General features: G+C 41.6%; 3 protein-coding genes across 5 annotated transcripts; 2 read left to right on the top strand and 1 right to left on the bottom strand.

The window, feature by feature from the left end:
* Positions 1–2071: 2071 nt before the first annotated feature.
* On the top strand, positions 2072–8013 carry LOC114782977 (heat shock cognate 70 kDa protein). Of its 2 annotated transcripts, none has more exons than XM_028968631.1 (9): positions 2072–2226; positions 2885–3101; positions 4153–4358; positions 4451–4603; positions 4988–5543; positions 5629–5831; positions 5910–6108; positions 6191–6423; positions 7605–8013. In XM_028968631.1, exons 2-9 carry the CDS (start codon positions 2897–2899, stop codon positions 7797–7799), a joined length of 1950 nt encoding a protein of 649 aa, XP_028824464.1. In that variant the 5' UTR covers positions 2072–2226; positions 2885–2896; the 3' UTR covers positions 7800–8013. The 2 variants fall into 2 exon arrangements, with proteins under 2 accessions (XP_028824464.1, XP_028824458.1); XM_028968625.1 differs by having other exon boundaries at positions 2088–2226; positions 2880–3101.
* A 205-nt stretch (positions 8014–8218) lies between these two features.
* Positions 8219–9317, bottom strand: LOC114784555 (lens fiber membrane intrinsic protein-like). Its single transcript, XM_028970038.1, has 5 exons — positions 9241–9317; positions 8939–9120; positions 8716–8865; positions 8471–8605; positions 8219–8374 (listed from the first exon to the last, which is right to left on the bottom strand). Exons 2-5 carry the CDS (start codon positions 9111–9113, stop codon positions 8313–8315), a joined length of 522 nt encoding a protein of 173 aa, XP_028825871.1. The 5' UTR covers positions 9114–9120; positions 9241–9317; the 3' UTR covers positions 8219–8312.
* Positions 9318–11031: 1714 nt separating this feature from the next.
* On the top strand, positions 11032–16825 carry nsun6 (NOP2/Sun RNA methyltransferase 6). Of its 2 annotated transcripts, none has more exons than XM_028970803.1 (11): positions 11032–11317; positions 11965–12120; positions 12204–12298; positions 12395–12501; positions 12862–13015; positions 13643–13724; positions 13797–13916; positions 14033–14174; positions 14631–14779; positions 15625–15750; positions 15834–16825. In XM_028970803.1, the coding sequence occupies exons 1-11, from the start codon at positions 11243–11245 to the stop codon at positions 15984–15986; spliced, it is 1359 nt and encodes a 452-aa protein (XP_028826636.1). In that variant the 5' UTR covers positions 11032–11242; the 3' UTR covers positions 15987–16825. The 2 variants fall into 2 exon arrangements, with proteins under 2 accessions (XP_028826636.1, XP_028826635.1); XM_028970802.1 differs by having other exon boundaries at positions 12201–12298.
* The last annotated feature ends 2591 nt before the right edge of the window (positions 16826–19416 follow it).

The following is a 19416-nucleotide window of genomic DNA, read 5'->3' as shown; positions in this document are numbered from 1 at the left end:
AAAGACTTCAGATCGCTTCTATTTATACGGCCCACTTTATACCTGTAATTAAATATGGCTCGGAGCAACGTGAGAACATTACAACACCACCCTCATTTGCACCCAAACTGTAGTTCTTTTGAACTCTTTATTTCTTTTTTACATGCGAGGTGTTCACTGTCACTAATTACGGTTGATTCCTATATTGTTCTCAGTCCATGGGAAAGATTTGTATTCATGTAAAACTGAGTAAAAGTGCAATCTTTTTATACAATTTAAGAAATCTGGCATGACGACACATTTAGCATGTTTAAACAAGGAAATACTAAATATAGAGCCAAAGTTAATGTTTCAGTAAATTTTTATGCAGTACAGCATGCAATTGTTGAAATGTTCACATACACTCAAAAGCACAAAACAATCACAATAACACTATAAACTGATGAAAGTCAATTCTTTATAAAACAATAAGAACCAATTTGTACACAATGGATCCAGCAAACACAAATTTAAGGCAGTATCATATAACTTCAGAACCATTTAGAGTTTTACCTTGAAAAGTCTACATGTTGAGTTCCATTAGATAACATCACATCCTGATAACTGACTCAGTATTTAACATACGATTAGTGCAAAATTGCAAGTTTTTATGCATTTCAAGTTCTTTCGAAAAAAATGCTCCACAATTGCAAAGCATAAAGGGCTGTTCCAGGCAACATACAAAAGCTTTTATTAGAAATTACGCTGTGTAACAGTCCCAAAACTTCACAGATTATTCCCAAAAGAGATTAGTCCTTTTTCAGGCGGTAGTGTTTTTTCTCAGTTAACCAAGAAACCATTATCGTCATACCCACTATACAACACCCATTCCCTTTGTCGGTAAACTGGACCCTCCTAGTGGCCTCTTAATGGAACACAAAATTATGATGTAACTATATAACGATATAAAGTATATATATATATATATATATATATATATATATATATAGAGAGAGAGAGAGAGAGAGAGAGAGAGAGAGAGAGAGAGAGAGAGAGAATTAATAAAACAGTCATGAACTCAAACTGTAGATTAATTTATATGAAACAATACAATATTAGGCCATTGTAGAATAAATAATAATTATTAGAGATGGGGGAGAGTTTATAATTCAGAGAATTTCTCTGATTAATATATTTAAAGGTCAGAAAACTCAGTTTAAATTCTAAGCAAAGTCTTGGAAGTGGAAAAATCAGGAAATCATAGGGCCTCACCAGAGACACATGTTGTTGGTAGTGAATAAAAGGTGAAAAGAAGGCAAAATATGTATGCATGCTGCTTCTGTTTTCCGCTTCTTCCCGCTTTAATGTCATTTTCATAACAATACTTTACAATAGACTTTTAATACAAAAGACAATATACATTGTAGTGAATGTAAAGGCTTTCAAGGAAACACAGGTTTTACAACATGATACTGTTCTACTTTAAATGGGCCCTATGTGGAAGGGGTGTTTTGGTAAAATAAAACCTATTTTAAATTGTGGTACACAGTGTAATCTTAATCTCACTTTGAAATTAGGATGGAGAAGGGATATTTATGTAAATGAGTTGGTGAAGGGGGAAGTGGACATTTAAATGAAGCCAGTGCAAAATGAACATCTATTCTTTTTGTGTTTATAGCCTGAAGGCAGATAATTCGGCGAGATAAAAGCGAGTGTCTACTCCTATTTAAACTCTGCCAGTCATCTCTGCAACACAGCATTTAACAAAGCAGCAGTTTATGGATATTCAGGAGCCACCTGCATACAGATTCCATTACAGTAGTACAAAGTACATCCAATATTCAAAACACTAATAATATTACAGTAACCAATGCAATTATATCTGGTAAAAGAATACTCTTTTTTCAAAAGTGCTTTTATTATTGTTATTAAGTATATCGTTTATTGATTGTTCTATCTGTTACTATCTGTCCTTTGTCTATTTACTTGCCCGATGCACAGATGTACTTCAAGGCGCCTAGTCCACCGTGCAGCTTTCATCGCCGGTCTCTCCTGCTCTCTCCTGATTGGCTGCTGTCCTCAGCTCCTGATTGGCTGGTGGCCTCTGCTCCTGATTGGCTGCTGGCCTCTGCTCCTGATTGTTCTCGACTGTTCCACGGAACTCTTCTGGAAACTGCGTGGCGTTGTCGGCGTCTTCTAGCCGCGTTTCGCTCGGAACTTGACCGCGGGAAGAGAGTTGCGATTCCTTCCGGACTGCGAACGCTAACCGTGAGTAATAACTGGCGGGGACCACGACATTCCAGGCGCGTATAGGTAAATTAGTCCAGGGCTACCCGCCGCTGGACGCGACTCCGTTTTCTCCTCAGAACGTCGAATAATTTTCTTCGTGTGAAAGTGGACCGTGCAGCACCAGGACAGGCTCATAATCCGCCCGTCGCGCTCAGAGACTGCGAGGAAAATGGCAACAGGAGCGTGTCACACCCAGCGGCCCTTTCCTTTCAACCTTCACACCCTGAAATTATGGAAATGGAGTATTAATTAATGCTCACAAACTTATAGTGAATAGTAGTGAAAAATTAAACTATCTTATTACAATCTTATTTTTGAAAATGCTTAAGGCAATTAATCGAATGTATGTGTGTGTGTATGTATGTATATATATATATATATATATAGAGAGAGAGAGAGAGAGAGTGTGTTCGTATGTGCGTGTATATACACACGCATACAAATTAACATTTGAATCGAATAAAAACATGGCCTTCCTTCCTGAGTAAATGTCAAGTAAAGTATAACATTCACTGTGGTGCAACAGTATTCTCATTGTGAGTGGTTTTCATATGAAGGTGTATCAGTGTTGTATCTGCCATGTCGAGGAAGAGTTATTATGCAATAATTACTGGCGACATTTCATCACCCAGCCTAGACGAACATTGCCATGTCAAAGGGACCAGCAGTTGGAATTGATCTGGGGACCACCTACTCCTGTGTAGGGGTTTTCCAGCATGGCAAGGTGGAGATCATTGCTAACGACCAGGGTAACAGGACCACACCCAGTTACGTCGCCTTCACCGACACAGAACGACTGATTGGAGATGCTGCCAAGAATCAGGTTGCCATGAACCCAACTAACACAGTTTTTGGTAAGTAATAACAGGATTATGTCATTAGAGTGCTTTTATCTATACTATATTGACTTATTAAATTGTAATAAGGTATGTTCTCGATTGAGAAGACTTCTCAGTGGAGAGCATACTGTCATACTCCATATACATTTTATACATTTACAGCATTTATCAGACGCCCTTATCCAGAGCAACTTACAATCAGTAGTTACAGGGACAGTCCCCCATGGAGCAATTTATGGTTAAGTGTCTTGCTCAGGAACACAATGGTAGTAATTGGGATTTGAACCTGGGTCTTCTGGTTCATAGGCGAGTGTGTTACCCACTAGGCTACTACCAGTTTCCATACCATTCTGGCATGGTATGGAAACTGTAGAGTTAGGACAGCCCAGCCAATTATCGGATTCCTACTCCTTCCCCTGGAAAACATCTACAGGTCGCGCTGTCACAGCAAGGCCTGTAAAATCATGAATGGCAACACTCAACCATCCCATAATATTGTCACACTACTGCCCTCTGGAAGGTGCTACAGAGCTTTAAAGTGCTGTACCACAAGGTTGAGGAAACGCTTTTACCCATCAACGCAGTTCCCTTAAATTCCCTTACTCTCATCTCACTGCCCCTTTCACCATTACATTTTTTTCCCAGTATTTTTTCTGACTGAATTAAAAAAAAAATTCAAGTTGATACATGTCGGCCAGCATACGTTTTTATCCCAAGACCATAATTAATATTTATGAAAATCATTTTGCAACATACAACTTTTTCCCCTCATAACTGCATTACATTTAAAACAAGGAACCATTTTAAACATTGATTTGACTTTCATTTCTTTAATTCTCATTAAATTTTGTCTGCATTTGTAAGAGCAGGGACCATTAGCCATGTAGTCCATTAAACAGGCCACCGTCACTTGTTTTGAGCATAATGCCAAGCATCATTAGAATGATGCTAGGTTGATGTTTTTAAATTCATACATGAAAATCAAAGTGACTTCACATTTCAGCACAGCTTTCTTTAAATACCATGGATACATTGAAATAGGATTTACTTTGGTTTTAAATCCTAGATGCAAAGAGACTGATTGGGCGTAGATTTGATGATCCAGTGGTTCACGCAGACATGAAGCACTGGCCTTTCACTGTCATCAATGACTCGTCACGTCCCAAGGTGCAAGTGGAGTACAAAGGGGAGACAAAAGCCTTTTATCCCGAGGAGATCTCTTCTATGGTGCTCACAAAGATGAAGGAAATTGCTGAGGCTTATCTTGGAAAAGTATGTTTGTACGGCAGTTTCCAGATATTTCTCGTTTGTTCTCCAGGCAGGGCTCTGCTGTTCTTTATGCTGATTGATTTGTTACTTTGCAGAGCATCACAAATGCAGTCGTCACAGTACCAGCGTATTTCAACGATTCTCAGCGCCAAGCTACTAAAGATGCTGGAACCATTTCTGGCCTCAATGTTCTGAGAATCATCAATGAGCCAACGGCAGCTGCTATAGCCTATGGCCTGGACAAGAAGGTACGTAAATTTGCTGCCTGATGGTGTACATTTGCTGCATTTTTAATATCTTAGTATTGTCTCCGAGTCAGACTCTTGGCAGCCTTTTCCATTTAATTCACACCTTCACGTCCATTCCTTGCCACACGCTCATCCAGATCATTTAAAGGCCAATCCTAAGCAATCTAACTGCATTATGTGAAGAAGTGTTTCTTTCCTTTTATACAAAGAAAATTGTCATTAAGCACCACTTTGAAAGCAAATCACATGATATGTCCAGTTAACTCGTACTCAATAATATAAAATGACATGGTGAGAGAGTAAAAATTGTCTCAGCTCTATCGATTTTGCCATCTTGTTTTCAAGCATGAGCCGTGTTCAGACCTTTCTGTATTTGTGTTGTAGGTTGGAAGTGAGCGGAATGTTCTAATTTTTGACCTTGGTGGTGGTACTTTTGATGTCTCCATTTTGACCATTGAAGATGGCATCTTTGAAGTGAAGTCCACAGCTGGAGACACCCATCTAGGTGGCGAAGACTTTGACAATCGCATGGTCAACCACTTCATATCAGAGTTTAAGCGCAAGTACAAAAAGGACATCAGCGACAACAAGAGGGCTGTCCGCCGTCTTCGTACCGCCTGTGAACGAGCGAAACGCACTCTGTCCTCCAGTACCCAGGCCAGCATTGAGATTGACTCGCTGTATGAAGGCATCGACTTCTACACTTCCATCACCAGAGCTCGCTTTGAAGAACTGAACGCAGACCTGTTCCGTGGAACCCTGGACCCAGTGGAGAAGTCCCTCCGTGATGCCAAGATGGATAAATCTCAGATCCATGATATTGTCCTTGTTGGAGGCTCCACCCGTATCCCCAAAATCCAGAAGCTTTTGCAGGACTTTTTTAATGGGAAGGAGCTAAACAAGAGCATTAATCCAGATGAGGCTGTGGCCTATGGTGCAGGTAATGCCAAGTAAAGTTCTCTCTTGAGTTTGAGTAGGTGTATAGAGGAGCGCCAACCTTTTTGTCACTGTGTGCCGCTTTGCAGCTGTTCAAGCTGCCATCTTGTCTGGTGACAAGTCTGAGAACGTGCAGGACCTGCTGCTCCTGGACGTCACTCCTCTGTCTCTGGGTATTGAGACCGCTGGAGGGGTTATGACCACCCTTATCAAGCGCAACACTACAATCCCAACCAAACAAACGCAGACCTTCACTACATACTCCGACAACCAGCCCGGAGTGCTCATTCAGGTAGGCTCTGAGGCTTTGGATGTTGGGTTTATTTTAATGTCTGGCAGATTTTCTCCAATCCAAGTATCGTCCCTGCAGGTTTACGAGGGAGAAAGGGCCATGACAAAGGACAACAACCTGCTCGGCAAATTTGAGCTGACTGGCATTCCTCCAGCTCCTCGCGGAGTGCCACAGATTGAGGTCACTTTTGACATTGATGCCAATGGCATCATGAATGTGTCTGCTGTTGACAAGAGCACTGGCAAGGAGAACAAGATAACCATCACAAATGACAAAGGTGTTTCTTGTCTTTCACTTTGCTTGTTTCATCATTCCTGATTGCATTGACAGATAGCTGACTTGTCTTTTGTGTCTACCAGGTCGCCTCACCAAGGAGGACATTGAGCGTATGGTCCAGGAAGCTGAGCAGTACAAGGCTGAGGATGATGTTCAGCGTGATAAGGTATCAGCCAAGAACAGCCTGGAGTCCTACGCCTTCAACATGAAGTCCACTGTTGAAGATGAGAAGCTCAAAGGGAAGATCTCTGATGAGGACAAGCAGAAGATTCTGGAGAAATGTAACAGTGTCATCAGCTGGCTGGATAAGAACCAGGTATGATTGTCTGTAAAAGCACCTCCACGCTGTGTGACAATTACATATTCAGGGTTATTGTAGATTCTTACAGTCTTACAAGGTCTTGCCGTAAGGTTCTGTTGAATGTGTAGCTATGCACCACCTTTTTGTGGTCTTCAGTCATGTGTTGAGAAGTGAACCTAGAGAGGGAGATGTTTAATGATAAATGGTCAGAGGAAGAAATCAGAAAATCACAGGTTCAGACCCTACTTGTGTCCCTGAGCAAGATACTTAACCCTGAGTGTCTCCAGGGGGACTGTCCTTGAATCTACTGACTTTAAGTCACTCTGCATAAGGGCATCTGCTGAAAGTTTTGACCATGTAAGAAATATTTTGAGGATAATTGAGACTGGCAGGGTGGTCCGGAAAATGGTCAATCTTGATAGAAGGTACAAGGCACATGAACTGAACATGTGGATCAGAACCCTAGATGACCCACAGAGGTTTGAGACAATAGGTGGATTCTTATACATACTGGTGATTGGGATCAGAAAGGAAGTAGAAAATATGGTGCCATCTGGTGGCCCAGAGGTGCCAGGATGTGACTTATTGCTCCTGGTAGGAGAGTTATCTTACCAAGTCCTGTAATAAATATAATTTAATACATTAATTTTACTACGTAGATTTGATGTTTCCTTTGTGTATTTACTGATTCCTTCTCTTCACATTGTGATAACAGATTATATATTTTGTTGAATGTTAATGAGGGAACAACAGAAGATATGAGTGCGCAGATATTTTTTTCTGCATTTTTTAAAATAGTGTCTGATCTCCTGCAAAATTTTCTCTGGACAGAGATAGACTGAAACAATCGCTAGCTGATGGCACCCAGTGCATGTAAAGATTAAATAAATGGAAGCCTAAATGTCCCCCTCTGCTCCACTGTTTATAAGCCCCTGTGCAACTTACCTAAAATGTTTGGATATTTATCATTATTTTGTCAAGCACCTTCCCGATTTGGAAATTTGTACTAACTGAATAAAAGTGGAAAGCGACCTATTTTTCAACAAACTACACAGGAAGCTTTTTGTAACCTTCAGCTTTGAAATGAAATATATTTTGCCTAATGAGCAGTGGCTAAAATCAGAGAAAAATTCAAACGACACGTCAGTACAGCCACCGATTAATCACGATTGCATTAACTTTCTTTTATTTTGTAGAGTGCTGAAAAGGACGAGTTTGAGCACCAACAGAAGGAGCTGGAGAAGGTGTGTAACCCCATAATTACCAAGCTGTACCAGAGTGCTGGGGGCATGCCAGGCGGGATGCCAGAAGGGATGGCAGGTGGGTTCCCTGGGGCTGGCGGTGCCCCTGGAGGAGCTGCTTCTGGTCCAACCATTGAGGAAGTTGATTAAAATGTTGCCTTTACACTGTTACTCTGCTATAGTTTAAGAGTTGTATGTATGAGACCACTTTAACATGATCGCTCTGACCACAGTTGAGCAGTTGTTTTATGAAAATGTCTGGGAATACAGGGCATTTCTTCTTGTTAAATGCTTTTTCAGCACCATGGTTTTGTGTGCTCTTGTGTTTTGCACTGTCACAAAATAAAGAATGGCACTTAAAGTCCTTGTGTGTAATGTCCTTCAGTTGCCTGCACTACAGCTTCCTATTTCGGACATTCCTAATAATATTATAGTATGAAGTGGAAAACAATCCACATTCTTCTGGCTTCATGACATGGGGGATGTTTATCACCGGGCTTCTGCAGCTCTTAATTTACCCTTGAACATGTAGTCGCTAATGTTGAAAAAAAAAACAAGTCTTGTGTGTCTGTACTTTTTATTAGATTAAAGCGTTGAAATGATGAATCCAGGGAATGAGATTGTGACGTACTGAGGATGCTGAAGGTGGGTCGTCGGGAAGCGTCAGCGGCTGTTGGAACTCCTCGGGCCCTCATGCATCCGATAGGCACACATGAAAAATATGCCTGGCAGACAAAGCGAAGAAGAAGATTTTGAACGTGTGTCTGAAATGATGAGTCCTAAAAGCATCCTGCCATTTTTGCGAGTTTTACGTTCCCCACCTGAAAAGAACGTGAGCACCAGTGCCACCCATCCCATGATATAGGACCAGGAGAACCTCCAGCTCCCGTAGCGCTTGCCGTAGTAGTTGACCGTAACAGCGGTGTAGACGGCCATGGCCAGCAGCACAAAGAAGCCTGGGCAGAGAAGTCACTTCATATGAAACTTCACATCTCAATGTGGTCATGTTTTTTTTTTTTTTTGTGTTTTGACGAATGGAGAAATAAACAGGCAGAATTTTGCTCACAGGAGATGAAGAACATGATGCCCGATGCAAAGGTCTTGTCAAAGCTGTAGAAGGAGGAGTAGTGGATGAATGCCATGACGCCCATGATGAGACCGAAGAAGCAAGCCAGGGTGGAGAGAATCATGAAGGCTCTGGTGGCATCCCAGTACGCTGCGGAGGGAGAGACGAGTTGTCCCACATTCTGACATAGTCCCCGCTCCCCACAGCCGTCACCTCATCTCACCTATGCTGTCGGTGTGGGTCATGCATTTTCCGGGCACGCAGTAGCGCCACAGACCCTGGTGCATGTAGTTACTGGAGTGACGATACTGCATCCAGTAATCTGTTGCCGTGGAAACCACCAGGAGTATATTTGACACCCCAGCACAGAACAAGCCTCCACCCATGAAACTGTACATCCTGTAACTACACACACAAGGTTTATTTTAATCCATGAAAAAATATGTTTGTACAGGATAATGGCAGACAGCGTGGCACACGTTGAATAGAATAACACCAAAAAAGAGAGAACCAACAGAGACGTACCTCTACCTCCTAGTTGTCCGATTAGATCAATTTAAAGTCTGTTCTGCGCTCTTCTCTGCAGGGAGCACACAGAACCCGGGGGGCAGCCAGGGAAACAAAGGGCAGCCAATCAGAAGGTCGGAGGGCAGCAGTTGTAGGGAATCTGCTGAAAATACAAAACTATTTAGCACTTGGATCTTCTCTAATACTGATGACAAAGTCATTTTGATTGACACTTTTGGAACAGAAGCCCCCACTCACTCGTTAATTTTGTAAAACAGTATACGAACGACTGCAGTGGTGAAGTTTATAATAAAGGAAAAATGTCTACAAAAGTACATTCACATACAGATTTACATCAAAATTTGAGTTAAGTGGCTCAGTACATTCAAACACGGGAACTATCTTCAATATTCTCCAGAATCATGGGTAACAAAAAATAACAATTCATACATCTCACAGTAAAAATAGGAATTATTAACTGAAGTGTGGATGTTGCACACAGGAAAGGGTCTTACTTGTAACTGAAATTAATTTAACGATATACCAATTACATACCAAATATACCAAACCATCCACTGAACCAGTGACAGTGGGTGTCACTGGTGGTAGTTGGTGTCCAAAAAATGAAACACCTTCATCCTCAGCTGATGTCCTTCTCGTGGCAGTGATGATCATACTACCAGCTGTGAAATGACCATGGTCCTGTCTGGGCTTTTTTATTATCATCATCATAATGTTTGCGGCACTCCTTGCATTACTTTCCTGTCCTTAGACCAGAGGGCGGTGGGTTTAGTGGGTGTGTGGAAGGTATGTGGTAGGCCAGAGATGAGTGTGACCCTGTTAACCCCTGTTAACAATCTCACACACCCAGAAGAGTGAGATGGGCTTGTACGAGCGTGTGGGATGTGTGCTTGTGGGAGGAAGGGACATGCACGGACCAACCAACCAGAATCACTAATCAAATGACACCAGGAACGAGCAGTCTTCAGAGGGGTAGACGGTGGACTGGTCCGCCTGGAGTCTGAACTGGGGCAGGCCCTCAGAGCAGAGGAAGGATTCCAGGTCGGTCCCCAGCCAATGGAGGAGGGTCTTCAGGTGCACTATGCCCTGGTTAGGTCTTCTGTGGCTTCTCACAGACTCTCAACTTGCAATGGAGGGATTTGGGGCACCCTTACTCAGAGAGACTTACAATCAACAGTCCCCCGGCAAGACACTCAGGGTTAAGTGTCTTGCTCAGGGACACAATGGCAGTAAGTGGGGTTTGAACCTGTTATATGTGCATATGAGCAAAGTTTTACATTGACGAATACTTTGGGCCAGACAGGAAATACCCTGCTGTTTTACCCTAAAGTTTCCATGTAGCATTTAGATCCTTGTTTTGTCTGCCACCAAATAGCCATATTTGTCATAAACCAAGTTTATATGGGTTGAACAACTGTTCGTTGCGTGGATACGGAGATAATCACTGTATACAGATTTAAAACGTTTTTTTATTTCATATAAATTCCTGAATGTAAGCTTCGCTAAACTGCCCCCTCTACAGGCGTAATGACGACATGGCAGCCTGCTGATCAGCATTTAAGGTGGAACAGACAGTTGAGGTGAAATCGAAAAAGGACTTCAGCTAACTTCAGCGTCGTGGGTTGCGAACTGTTTGTGCTCTCCAAAATTTTTATTTGGTCTGTGCATTTAGGAACTTCAACTATGAGCAGTTTTTGAATGCTTTCACACAGCACGCCATCACTTTGAGTCTGGAGAGAATTAAACTCCCAGAAGCACTTGCGCCTGCTTACGTAGAGACGTGTTTGCGGAAGTTTTCGGGTAGATCATGTTGATCTCGTCCGATTTCTGTCTGTTCGTGGCATTTGATTATCTGATGGGAGAATTAGCCGCTGATGACTATTATTAGGGGCGATTACACGCGTTCATCAATGCGTGGTCACGTTCCATTGTGTATTAAAGTACATTTTGGCCCTGTTATAGCTACTAGGTGACGTGAACCACTGCGCTGACAGAAGACATGGCTGCTTTGCCACAAATTTCCATGAAGCCCGAGGTCCATGAGTATCTCCGAAATGTTTTTATGAACAAGGAGGTGGGTGCTGTGCATTTCTGAATGAACCGTTTCATACTAGAACCACCCATGTTAGAAGTGATGTCTTTGTCTCTGTCTGTCTCTATCTCTATCTGTGCTGTCTCTTTTGTCAGTCAGATGAAACATTTCCTCTTTTGTTTGTTTCGTGTCCCTGGCTGGGGGATCTTTTCTTATTCTTGCCCCAGTGGTTTGAGGGACTGGCTCAGCGGTTTTCTTTTCTATTTATTTTTGGACCAAAATACTCTGTGACGTCAAAGGAAAAGACAGTGGTATTGAATTTTCTCTCTGGTGTGGCAGAGTTATCAATTTGGAAGACACGTAAAAGTAAAAGTATCGGCCAGATCTCACTGCTGTGTTTAAGGTGTTCGTTGCGGCACATCTGTGTGAGTACACCCACTACAAATTGGTGGGGAAACTGACTGTTCGTGTTAATGGATGCTTGGGGGGTGCGAGGCGCTTCGTGAATGCTTAACGAGAATGATGCTTTTGAAACTGGCTGCTTTCCTGGATTGTGATTGTTGTATTGCCAGCTTTCCCTTTTATGGTTTTGTTTGATTGATGTTAAGTTTATTTTGTCTTTTGTAGCATGACTGGTTTGTAATAAAGTGAGTTTTTCTTTCTCTCTCTCTCTCACCGTGTCTCTCCAGCTGCTGATGGAAGTGGAGGAGTGTGAAGCTGAGAGGAGATTTCTGGCGCTGCTCTCCTGTCTGTCTCGCCCCCCTTCTTTTACCTGTGTTCGGGTTAGCACACACCTGGCCCCCCGCCACGAAGTCCAGCAACGTCTGCAGCAGTATCTCCTGCAGGTGAGATGTCGTAGAGAAGGAGACGGAAAAGGGACTTCAGTCCATTTCGTTGGATTTGCATGTTTCTTTATGTCCTCCAGCAGCAGAGCGAGTGTTCATATCCAGGTGGCGTTTCTGCTTTTCCTCTTGCCCACCCCCTACTTGCAGATGTTTTGCTGCTCCCTGTCGTTGGCCCCAGGTACATGTGGAGCGTCAGTCTTGCTCTCTGCTATGGAAGACCAGTGAATGCTGCATGCATGAGACTGAACGGTTTTCTTTTTTGCCTGTTCTGCAGGCCTGTGTGTGTTCTAGATTCCGAGGTGATTGTAGGAGCTCAGTGTGGGAACGCTGTTCTCCGGGGTGCCCATGTTTTTAGTCCAGGGATCCTGAGCACACCAAAATGTAAGTCCGTTTTATTCCACACGGCAGAATTTGTGTCTTTTGGGAGGACACATGACTTATCTCCATGGTAATAGCAAAAGAATTTTTGCAGATGTACTTTATTATAGATTATAATCCTTTTATGGCAGATATTCACTTCTTTGCACAAAGTCTCTTGTGTACTGGTTGGCATCTTATATATTAAGCATTTTGTTGTTATTGAAATATCTTTAAAAAATAAGCCTATTTCACGACCATATTGAATGAATGTTAAGGTTTGAAACTGTCTGATGTAATCATATGAAAATACTAGCTGAACAAAACCATCAAAACATTTTTTTTTTTAATAAATGATCACGTCTCTGCAATTTATGTTGCCAGTTCTGAAGACTGGAGATGCAGTGTCGGTATTTTCAGACGTGGAGGGGAAGTGCACCAAGGGAGCTAAAGAATTTAAGGGGAAGAAAGTGTTTCTGGGAAATGGAGTTTCTCGGGTAGACCGTGCACAAATCTTCTGCACTGACGGGCCAGTGAGGTAAGTCTTCATAACTCTGAAAACAGAGTGATTCACTCCAATCACTCCAAAGCTACTGCTATAGGCAGAGTCCTTTTCTAGGACTATTTATTTGTATACTGAGCTTTTATATTATACAGTCAGCATATTGTCTATGCTACTGCTGTTTTTTTGTTTTTTTTTTGCTTTTGCTGCTCTTATCTTGTACTGTCCTCTTTCTGCTGTGACAGTGTAAATTAATAATAAAGGATCATCTTATCTGAAAATGTTTTTTTACTCTAAAACTATGTAGAAAAAGTTTAGTAGGTCCTTCTAAGTTTCTAAATTTTCCAAAAGCAGGGAGAGTCACAGGTATGTTATGGCAAATGGAGATGCTATTTACAGTGACAGCGATTGTAACAAAGTGTTCAGTGAAATGCTTGGATCTGTGTTCCTCGTCTCATCGTTACAGGGCACATTATTTGTATAATGACTATGTTGCAGTATTTCCTTGTAGAATCAGTTTAACATGTTTGAGCTGATTTATTAAGCGCTCTTCTTTCTCTGTTTACGGTGTCACACGATAGCTGAAATATTGTGTCACTAGAACTTCCATTAAAATAAAATCACCTGCGGGCAAAATGTCTAAAGCTCTTTACTCTTTGTTAGAGGTCTGGGTATCCAGATGACTGAGCCTGTGTACTCCAGTCCATCCTTCGATGGAATCCTGCCAGAGTTTGTGTTCTTACAGGTACCCAACTAGGCCACCGAGTAGCAGGACCAGTTTCTGCCGTCATTACTAGTTATCATCTCGTCTTCCCAGAATCTGCCATCAGTTCTTGTGAGTCATGTTCTGGGGCCAAAACCAGGAGAGCGGATCCTGGACATGTGTGCTGCCCCAGGGGGCAAGACCACTCATATTGCAGCACTGATTGGGAACAAGGTAGAGTATTCCATCTAAACAGGCTGAAAAGTGGATTGCTGTTAGATCACAGTTTTCCTGGTAATACTTCATTATGGAACAGTGTTTTTACTTCTGCCTCTGCTTGTCTGTGGTAGGGTGAGGTGGTGGCCTTGGATAAAATCAGCTGGAAGGTGGATAAGATTCGGGCACTTGCACAGACCCTGAAGCTGGACTGCATTCGGCCATTCTGCTTCAACAGCATCCGGGCAGTCAGCAGCCAGGCTGACAACACCGCAGGCATGAAACCACTTTACCACAGTCACCGGGGAATATGGTGATTTGCTATGTGATCAGATGAGACTTGTCATTGCTGTGGTTAAATGTCCGTGACTAGGAGGTCCATGAATACCATGGACCAACCATCTAGCTCAGTCAGACACTGGTCTCATAGTTATGCCTAGTTATCCCTCCCTGCATTCACAATGAAATATGGGTAATATTCAGTGTTTATGCTCTCCACCTTTCAAGTGTGGAGATATGCAGGTATCAAAAAAAATTAATGGATATAAATTTATGGATATAAACCTTTCATTGCTATCTGCCTGAGAGGTGCTATATATGCCAAAACGTGGTTGAGTCCATTCAAAACTGCTTTTAGCCTGGGGCTCAATCCATGAGTGGGAAACTGAGCACATGTTATCGTGTGTACTGTATAGGTATTGCGATAATTAATACTCTGTTTATTGCTTGCAGATGGTCCTCCATTTCTGCAGGAGAGTTTTGACCGAGTGTTGTTAGACGCTCCCTGCAGCGGTTTGGGTCAGAGGCCCAACATGGCTGTCACATGGAGTCTGAAGGAGATCTGTTCCTACCAACCTCTGCAGAGAAAACTCCTGCACACGGTGAGGCCCCCTGTGGTTTTTCGGAGTGGGTAGATCAGTCTGGATCTATATACAGTACTGTGCACCAAGTCACCAATACCATGCAGTGAAAACGAAACCACTCTTTGTTTAAGCTACAAGCTGTTTTGTGTATGTAATAATAAAAATTGTACGTAAAAAATCGATTTACCTAAAGTTGAATGTCCTTCGTTTCATGAAACGATAACATGATGCATGTAAAAATAGAGACTCCGTTTTCCAGTTGTCACAGGGCTGATTGCAGCACCACGGCAGGGACATGCTGTTTTCTTTACTAGCATGCATATAGAAGCTGATTGCTAGACATGTTTGGGGAAAATAGGAGATGTGGTCACCGTAACTATGTGGTGCTATGCTAACTCTACACAACTTACTTATTAACTTAGTCAGCATATGCAAATCATTAATCACTAAATATTACAACCGTTACAATCACTAATATAAACAACCGTTTACTTACCCCAAGAAGGTTAGCTGTTGGATTAATATTTCAGCATTTGCACAAAAAATACTAACCATTTACTAACCCTTTTAGTAAATAACCAAGGCCAGATTGGATAGAAATTTTCCTGTTTTAGAGGAAAAAGTTCTCATGTAGATGGGTCCTAAGATAGTATGAAGGGGCTGTTACAGCTGGGAAGATGTTCAGATGTATACCATGAAATCTGTCTGTATGACCAGATTAATTTCGTATTGGATCTCCTATTGATTAGTTCTACATTTGTGAAGTGTTTGCTTGGATCACGTTGATACATGGAGTTCCAGGTGAAGATGCACATGGAGCTGACTGTGTCCTTTTTTTGGTTTTGAACTGGATGTGTGTGCAGGCTGTTCAGCTGTTAAAGAGGGGCGGTGTTCTGGTCTATAGTACCTGTACTGTAACACTCGCTGAGAATGAGGAACAGGTGGCCTGGGCTCTCAGGACCTTCCCATGCCTCTCACTACAAGCTCAGGTAAGATAAAACCAGGGTCAGGGAAGCACCCTGGGAAATGGGAACGTCAGCGGAAAATAAGTGAAAACATTTCTCTGACTAAGGAGCCTCATCTTGGAGCAGAGGGCATGCTGGGAGCTGGACTAGCATATGACCAAAGACTGCTCCTGCAGAGGTTCCATCCCGAGCCGGCGTTGTCTGGGGTGGCAGACAGAGACACCATTGGGTTCTTCATTGCCAAGTTCACAAAGACCTGATTGGACCCTGGGACACAGCAAGTAGATACATATTGGTCAACAGTGAAGACAGCTACCATGTAAACAGTGAACTGAAAATAGTGCTGGATATTCTCTCTCTCTCTCTCTTTTTTTTTTTTATTAAAGATGCGTGTGCAGAATGCAGCCTTTCTTGTTTACTTTTTTATTTTGAAGATTTTTGCCAGCAGCTAGATCACTACTACAGAGTCCTTTGAGTACCATGAAATGGAAACATGGGACATAACAAAATGTGTCCTCTGCATTTAACCAGTCACCTTGGAGAGCAGTGGGCAGCCATGACTGGTGCTCGGTGTGCATTGTTTGGTGATATGGATTTTAGAGTATGATTCTAATGTCTTTTTTTTTTTTTTTTTTTTTCCCATTTTCTCTGCACTTTGTGAACATGCATCTATAACTATGCATTTTCCTGGACCTTGTAATTGTTCCTGGATGAAGTCAATAACATGACCGAAGTCTGTGTAGTCTGTCTGTAGTCTGAATGACACAAATACTGGTTTTCACAAAATTTGCTGCTTCAGTTTTATTATGGCAATTTGCATATACTCCAGATTGTTAATAATAGTGTTCAGGTGAACTGAAAAGGTTCCTGCAGTGATCCTCGCATTATCACAAGTGAGAACAGTTTGATGAAGAACAATGCCTTTTCCAGCATGATGGAGCACCATAAGGCCAAAGTTTGTGATTGCTGTCACAGTGACATTTTACATTTACAGCAGTTATCAGACGCCCTTATTCAGAGCGACTTACAATCAGTAGTTACAGGGGACAGTCCCCCTGGAGCAACTTAGGGTTAAGTGTCTTGCTCATGGAAGCAATGGTAGTAAGAGGGATTTGAACATGGGTCTTCTGGTTCATAGGCAAGTGTGTTACCCAATAGGCTACTACCACCCCTGATAACGAAGTGGTTCAGGGAACAAAAAAAAATGATTTAAAAACTTTCAAGCAGATCAAAATAGATCCAAATCTGTTACCATTGGGGGGCATCTCTTCAACTGAAAAGCACTCATGACCTACAAAGACAGTTTGTAAGAAATCATATTTCTGCTTTCTTTTAATGTCTTCCTGATTCAAAATTATACATTATCCATTACATTGTGCTTGTTGTAGTCTTCTTTTGTGTCTTTTTTTGTGTATCTTTTTATATAATAATTGTTTTAGATTTCTTATAAAAGTAATGCTAATGCAGAAATATAATTTCAGGGGAACACACTGGTTCTCAGAGGTGGGGTGGACCTTCATGATTGAGCAAATAGGAAAAACTGGCTTCCAGTTCATGTGATTTGCATACACACAGACTAATTTCATATGGTTTGCTGTGTTTTCAGCTGTTCATAGTATCATTTAATTGTGGTGTTCTAAATAGATGTTAAAATAAGCATTTTAGCACAACACACACATTAAATTCACAAAACCAAAGGCAATATTTTGTGTGTGGAAGTTCTCTACTGAGAGAAAAACTTTGTGCCCCTTTGTGTTTCTCAGCTCAGTACCAGTACATATAGCGCTCTGGATGAAAATAAGAGACCACTGCAGTTTTTGTAGAGATCAGCATCTCTGAGTATGACCACCATCCCGTGCCTGTGTCTGTTACACTCCTCATTAAACTTTGAGGAATTGATTTGGTGATCACCTGAATCAAACCTTAAAAGCCACCACTTTCCTCCAATGTGACCAACTGGATTGTTAAAGAGTGATCAATATATTTGTTTTCTTAGAATTTACATCACATTTTTATGTATTTTAAAATTAAGCTTTAAAGAATAATTACTGAAAATTTAGCAGTGATCTCTCCTGTTTTAATGAGATTTGTTTTTTAGAAATAGATTCAACTGTTCAAAGATGGCTTTGGATAGGGGTGGCCAAAAAGAGAGGATGAGGAAAGAGTATAGGGACTTCAAAAAATGTAATGGACTGAAACTAGCAACATGTGCTGGATTTAATTCTTGGAATTTGCATGTATGAATTTTAGGTTCTTTTTCAAGGAATGTATAATGTGTTTTTGTTAATACATTTTGCAAATCTGTACTTTACATATGCAATTTAGGTATTAAAATACATTTTGTGATTCTGTTTTTAATCCAAGTTCAAATTCAAGTTGAGCTTTAAAGTCATTTCAGCTACATACATGTTAGACAGTGAATTTCATTTCACTATGTACTAACACTAACTAGACGGCATTGGCAGGTTCCCTTAACTCCATGCGCATCAGTAATCTCTGCATGCTCCTGCAACATCTCAAAGATTTGTCAACCTAGTTTTAGCTGAAATTCCTAATGGTTCCTCATATTTCAATGACATTTATTGTGTACTCTGCTATTTGGGGTTTAATTCTAGCTACTTAAGAACTGATTTAAAGAGGGGAAATTTGAGTTTACTAAAGCTACCATCACAGACTTTACACTAAAGTTGAGCTAAAACCATGGCCATCACAAACTACCCCATAACACGCTGTGAATTGTAGAACCTTTTGCCTGTGGTGGCACCATCAGCCTCTTTACTTAGTCCTAATGTGAAGTATGAATGCTCCGAGGACAGTATGAAAGCCTTTCTCAGTTCCTTTTTCTGGTCCTTTAGGGAGCTGGAGTGGTATTGTAGTCTGTTCATTCTGGAAGATTAATTGACCCCGCTGAAATTATTTGTTGGAAATGTGTGCACTGCAACATAATTTTTTTTTCTCTCTCAAATGTACAAACAGAACCAGTGAGATGGTCATTGCTCAAAATGTTTCAACATAAAATGGGTTCTGATAACATTCCAGACATGCTCCTGGGAGTAGATGTCTAGCGGAACACAACCAAGGGCCATGTTCTTTTTTTTATGTGAAGGAATGTTATGTCAGCTAATGAGATTTGTTTCAGGTTGACTCATAGGGAAGCCGACCAACTTGTATTGGGTGGAAACCCTGTCATGCGTGATGTGAATGCACGATTGACTGGAGGGGAACTAAGATGATAGCCCTCTCTCTCCCCATGTTTCAGGTCTTCGGTTTGCTAAGTGGTAATTATGCTAAGTCGGTGTTAGCGTATTTAGCTTTGCTTCTTTTTTTTTTTTTAAATCACACTTTCAGTTGTCTGAAGAGCCAAGTTTGGAACCCTCTATCTTGACACCCCAGATTAAAGGGCGAACACAACCCACTTGAGAGGGACAGCCCGTGCAGGGTTAACACCTTTAATCTGGTGGAGCTCAAAGATCCAGTCTTTGTTGAACTTTATGACAGCATCCATGTTATCTCCTCGTCTCCTCTCCCGTTTTTTCCTGACAAGGTGATGTAACACAGACTGTGCAGCAATAAAAATGAACCAGTGAGGGTCTGCAAGATGTGATGAGCACACAGCTCATCTCAGTCATTCAGCGACATCTGGAATGCAGCAAGTAAAATTCACTTGAAGATCAATCTAATGGTGTACTC

The sequence above is a fragment of the Denticeps clupeoides genome, chromosome 2, assembly GCF_900700375.1.
Source record: "Denticeps clupeoides chromosome 2, fDenClu1.1, whole genome shotgun sequence".
Classification (NCBI taxonomy): Eukaryota; Metazoa; Chordata; class Actinopteri; order Clupeiformes; family Denticipitidae; genus Denticeps; species Denticeps clupeoides.
The sequence above is the reverse complement of the archived record's forward strand: the minus strand, read 5'-3'. Positions and strand labels throughout refer to the sequence as shown.

Excerpts from the sequence above, each read along its gene's own strand:
- LOC114782977 (XM_028968631.1), top strand. The coding sequence starts at position 2,897 with ATGTCAAAGGGACCAGCAGTTGGAATTGATCTGGGGACCACCTACTCC. Across the intron at positions 3,102-4,152 it reads CCCAACTAACACAGTTTTTG|ATGCAAAGAGACTGATTGGG; the intron begins GTAAGTAATAAC and ends TTTAAATCCTAG. Across the intron at positions 6,109-6,190 it reads AACCATCACAAATGACAAAG|GTCGCCTCACCAAGGAGGAC; the intron begins GTGTTTCTTGTC and ends TGTGTCTACCAG.
- LOC114784555 (XM_028970038.1), bottom strand. The coding sequence starts at position 9,113 with ATGTACAGTTTCATGGGTGGAGGCTTGTTCTGTGCTGGGGTGTCAAAT. Across the intron at positions 8,866-8,938 it reads GACCCACACCGACAGCATAG|CGTACTGGGATGCCACCAGA; the intron begins GTGAGATGAGGT and ends CTCCCTCCGCAG. Across the intron at positions 8,606-8,715 it reads CATCATGTTCTTCATCTCCT|GCTTCTTTGTGCTGCTGGCC; the intron begins GTGAGCAAAATT and ends TTCTCTGCCCAG.
- nsun6 (XM_028970802.1), top strand. The coding sequence starts at position 11,243 with ATGGCTGCTTTGCCACAAATTTCCATGAAGCCCGAGGTCCATGAGTAT. Across the intron at positions 13,917-14,032 it reads CAGCACTGATTGGGAACAAG|GGTGAGGTGGTGGCCTTGGA; the intron begins GTAGAGTATTCC and ends TGTCTGTGGTAG. Across the intron at positions 14,175-14,630 it reads CCAGGCTGACAACACCGCAG|ATGGTCCTCCATTTCTGCAG; the intron begins GCATGAAACCAC and ends TATTGCTTGCAG.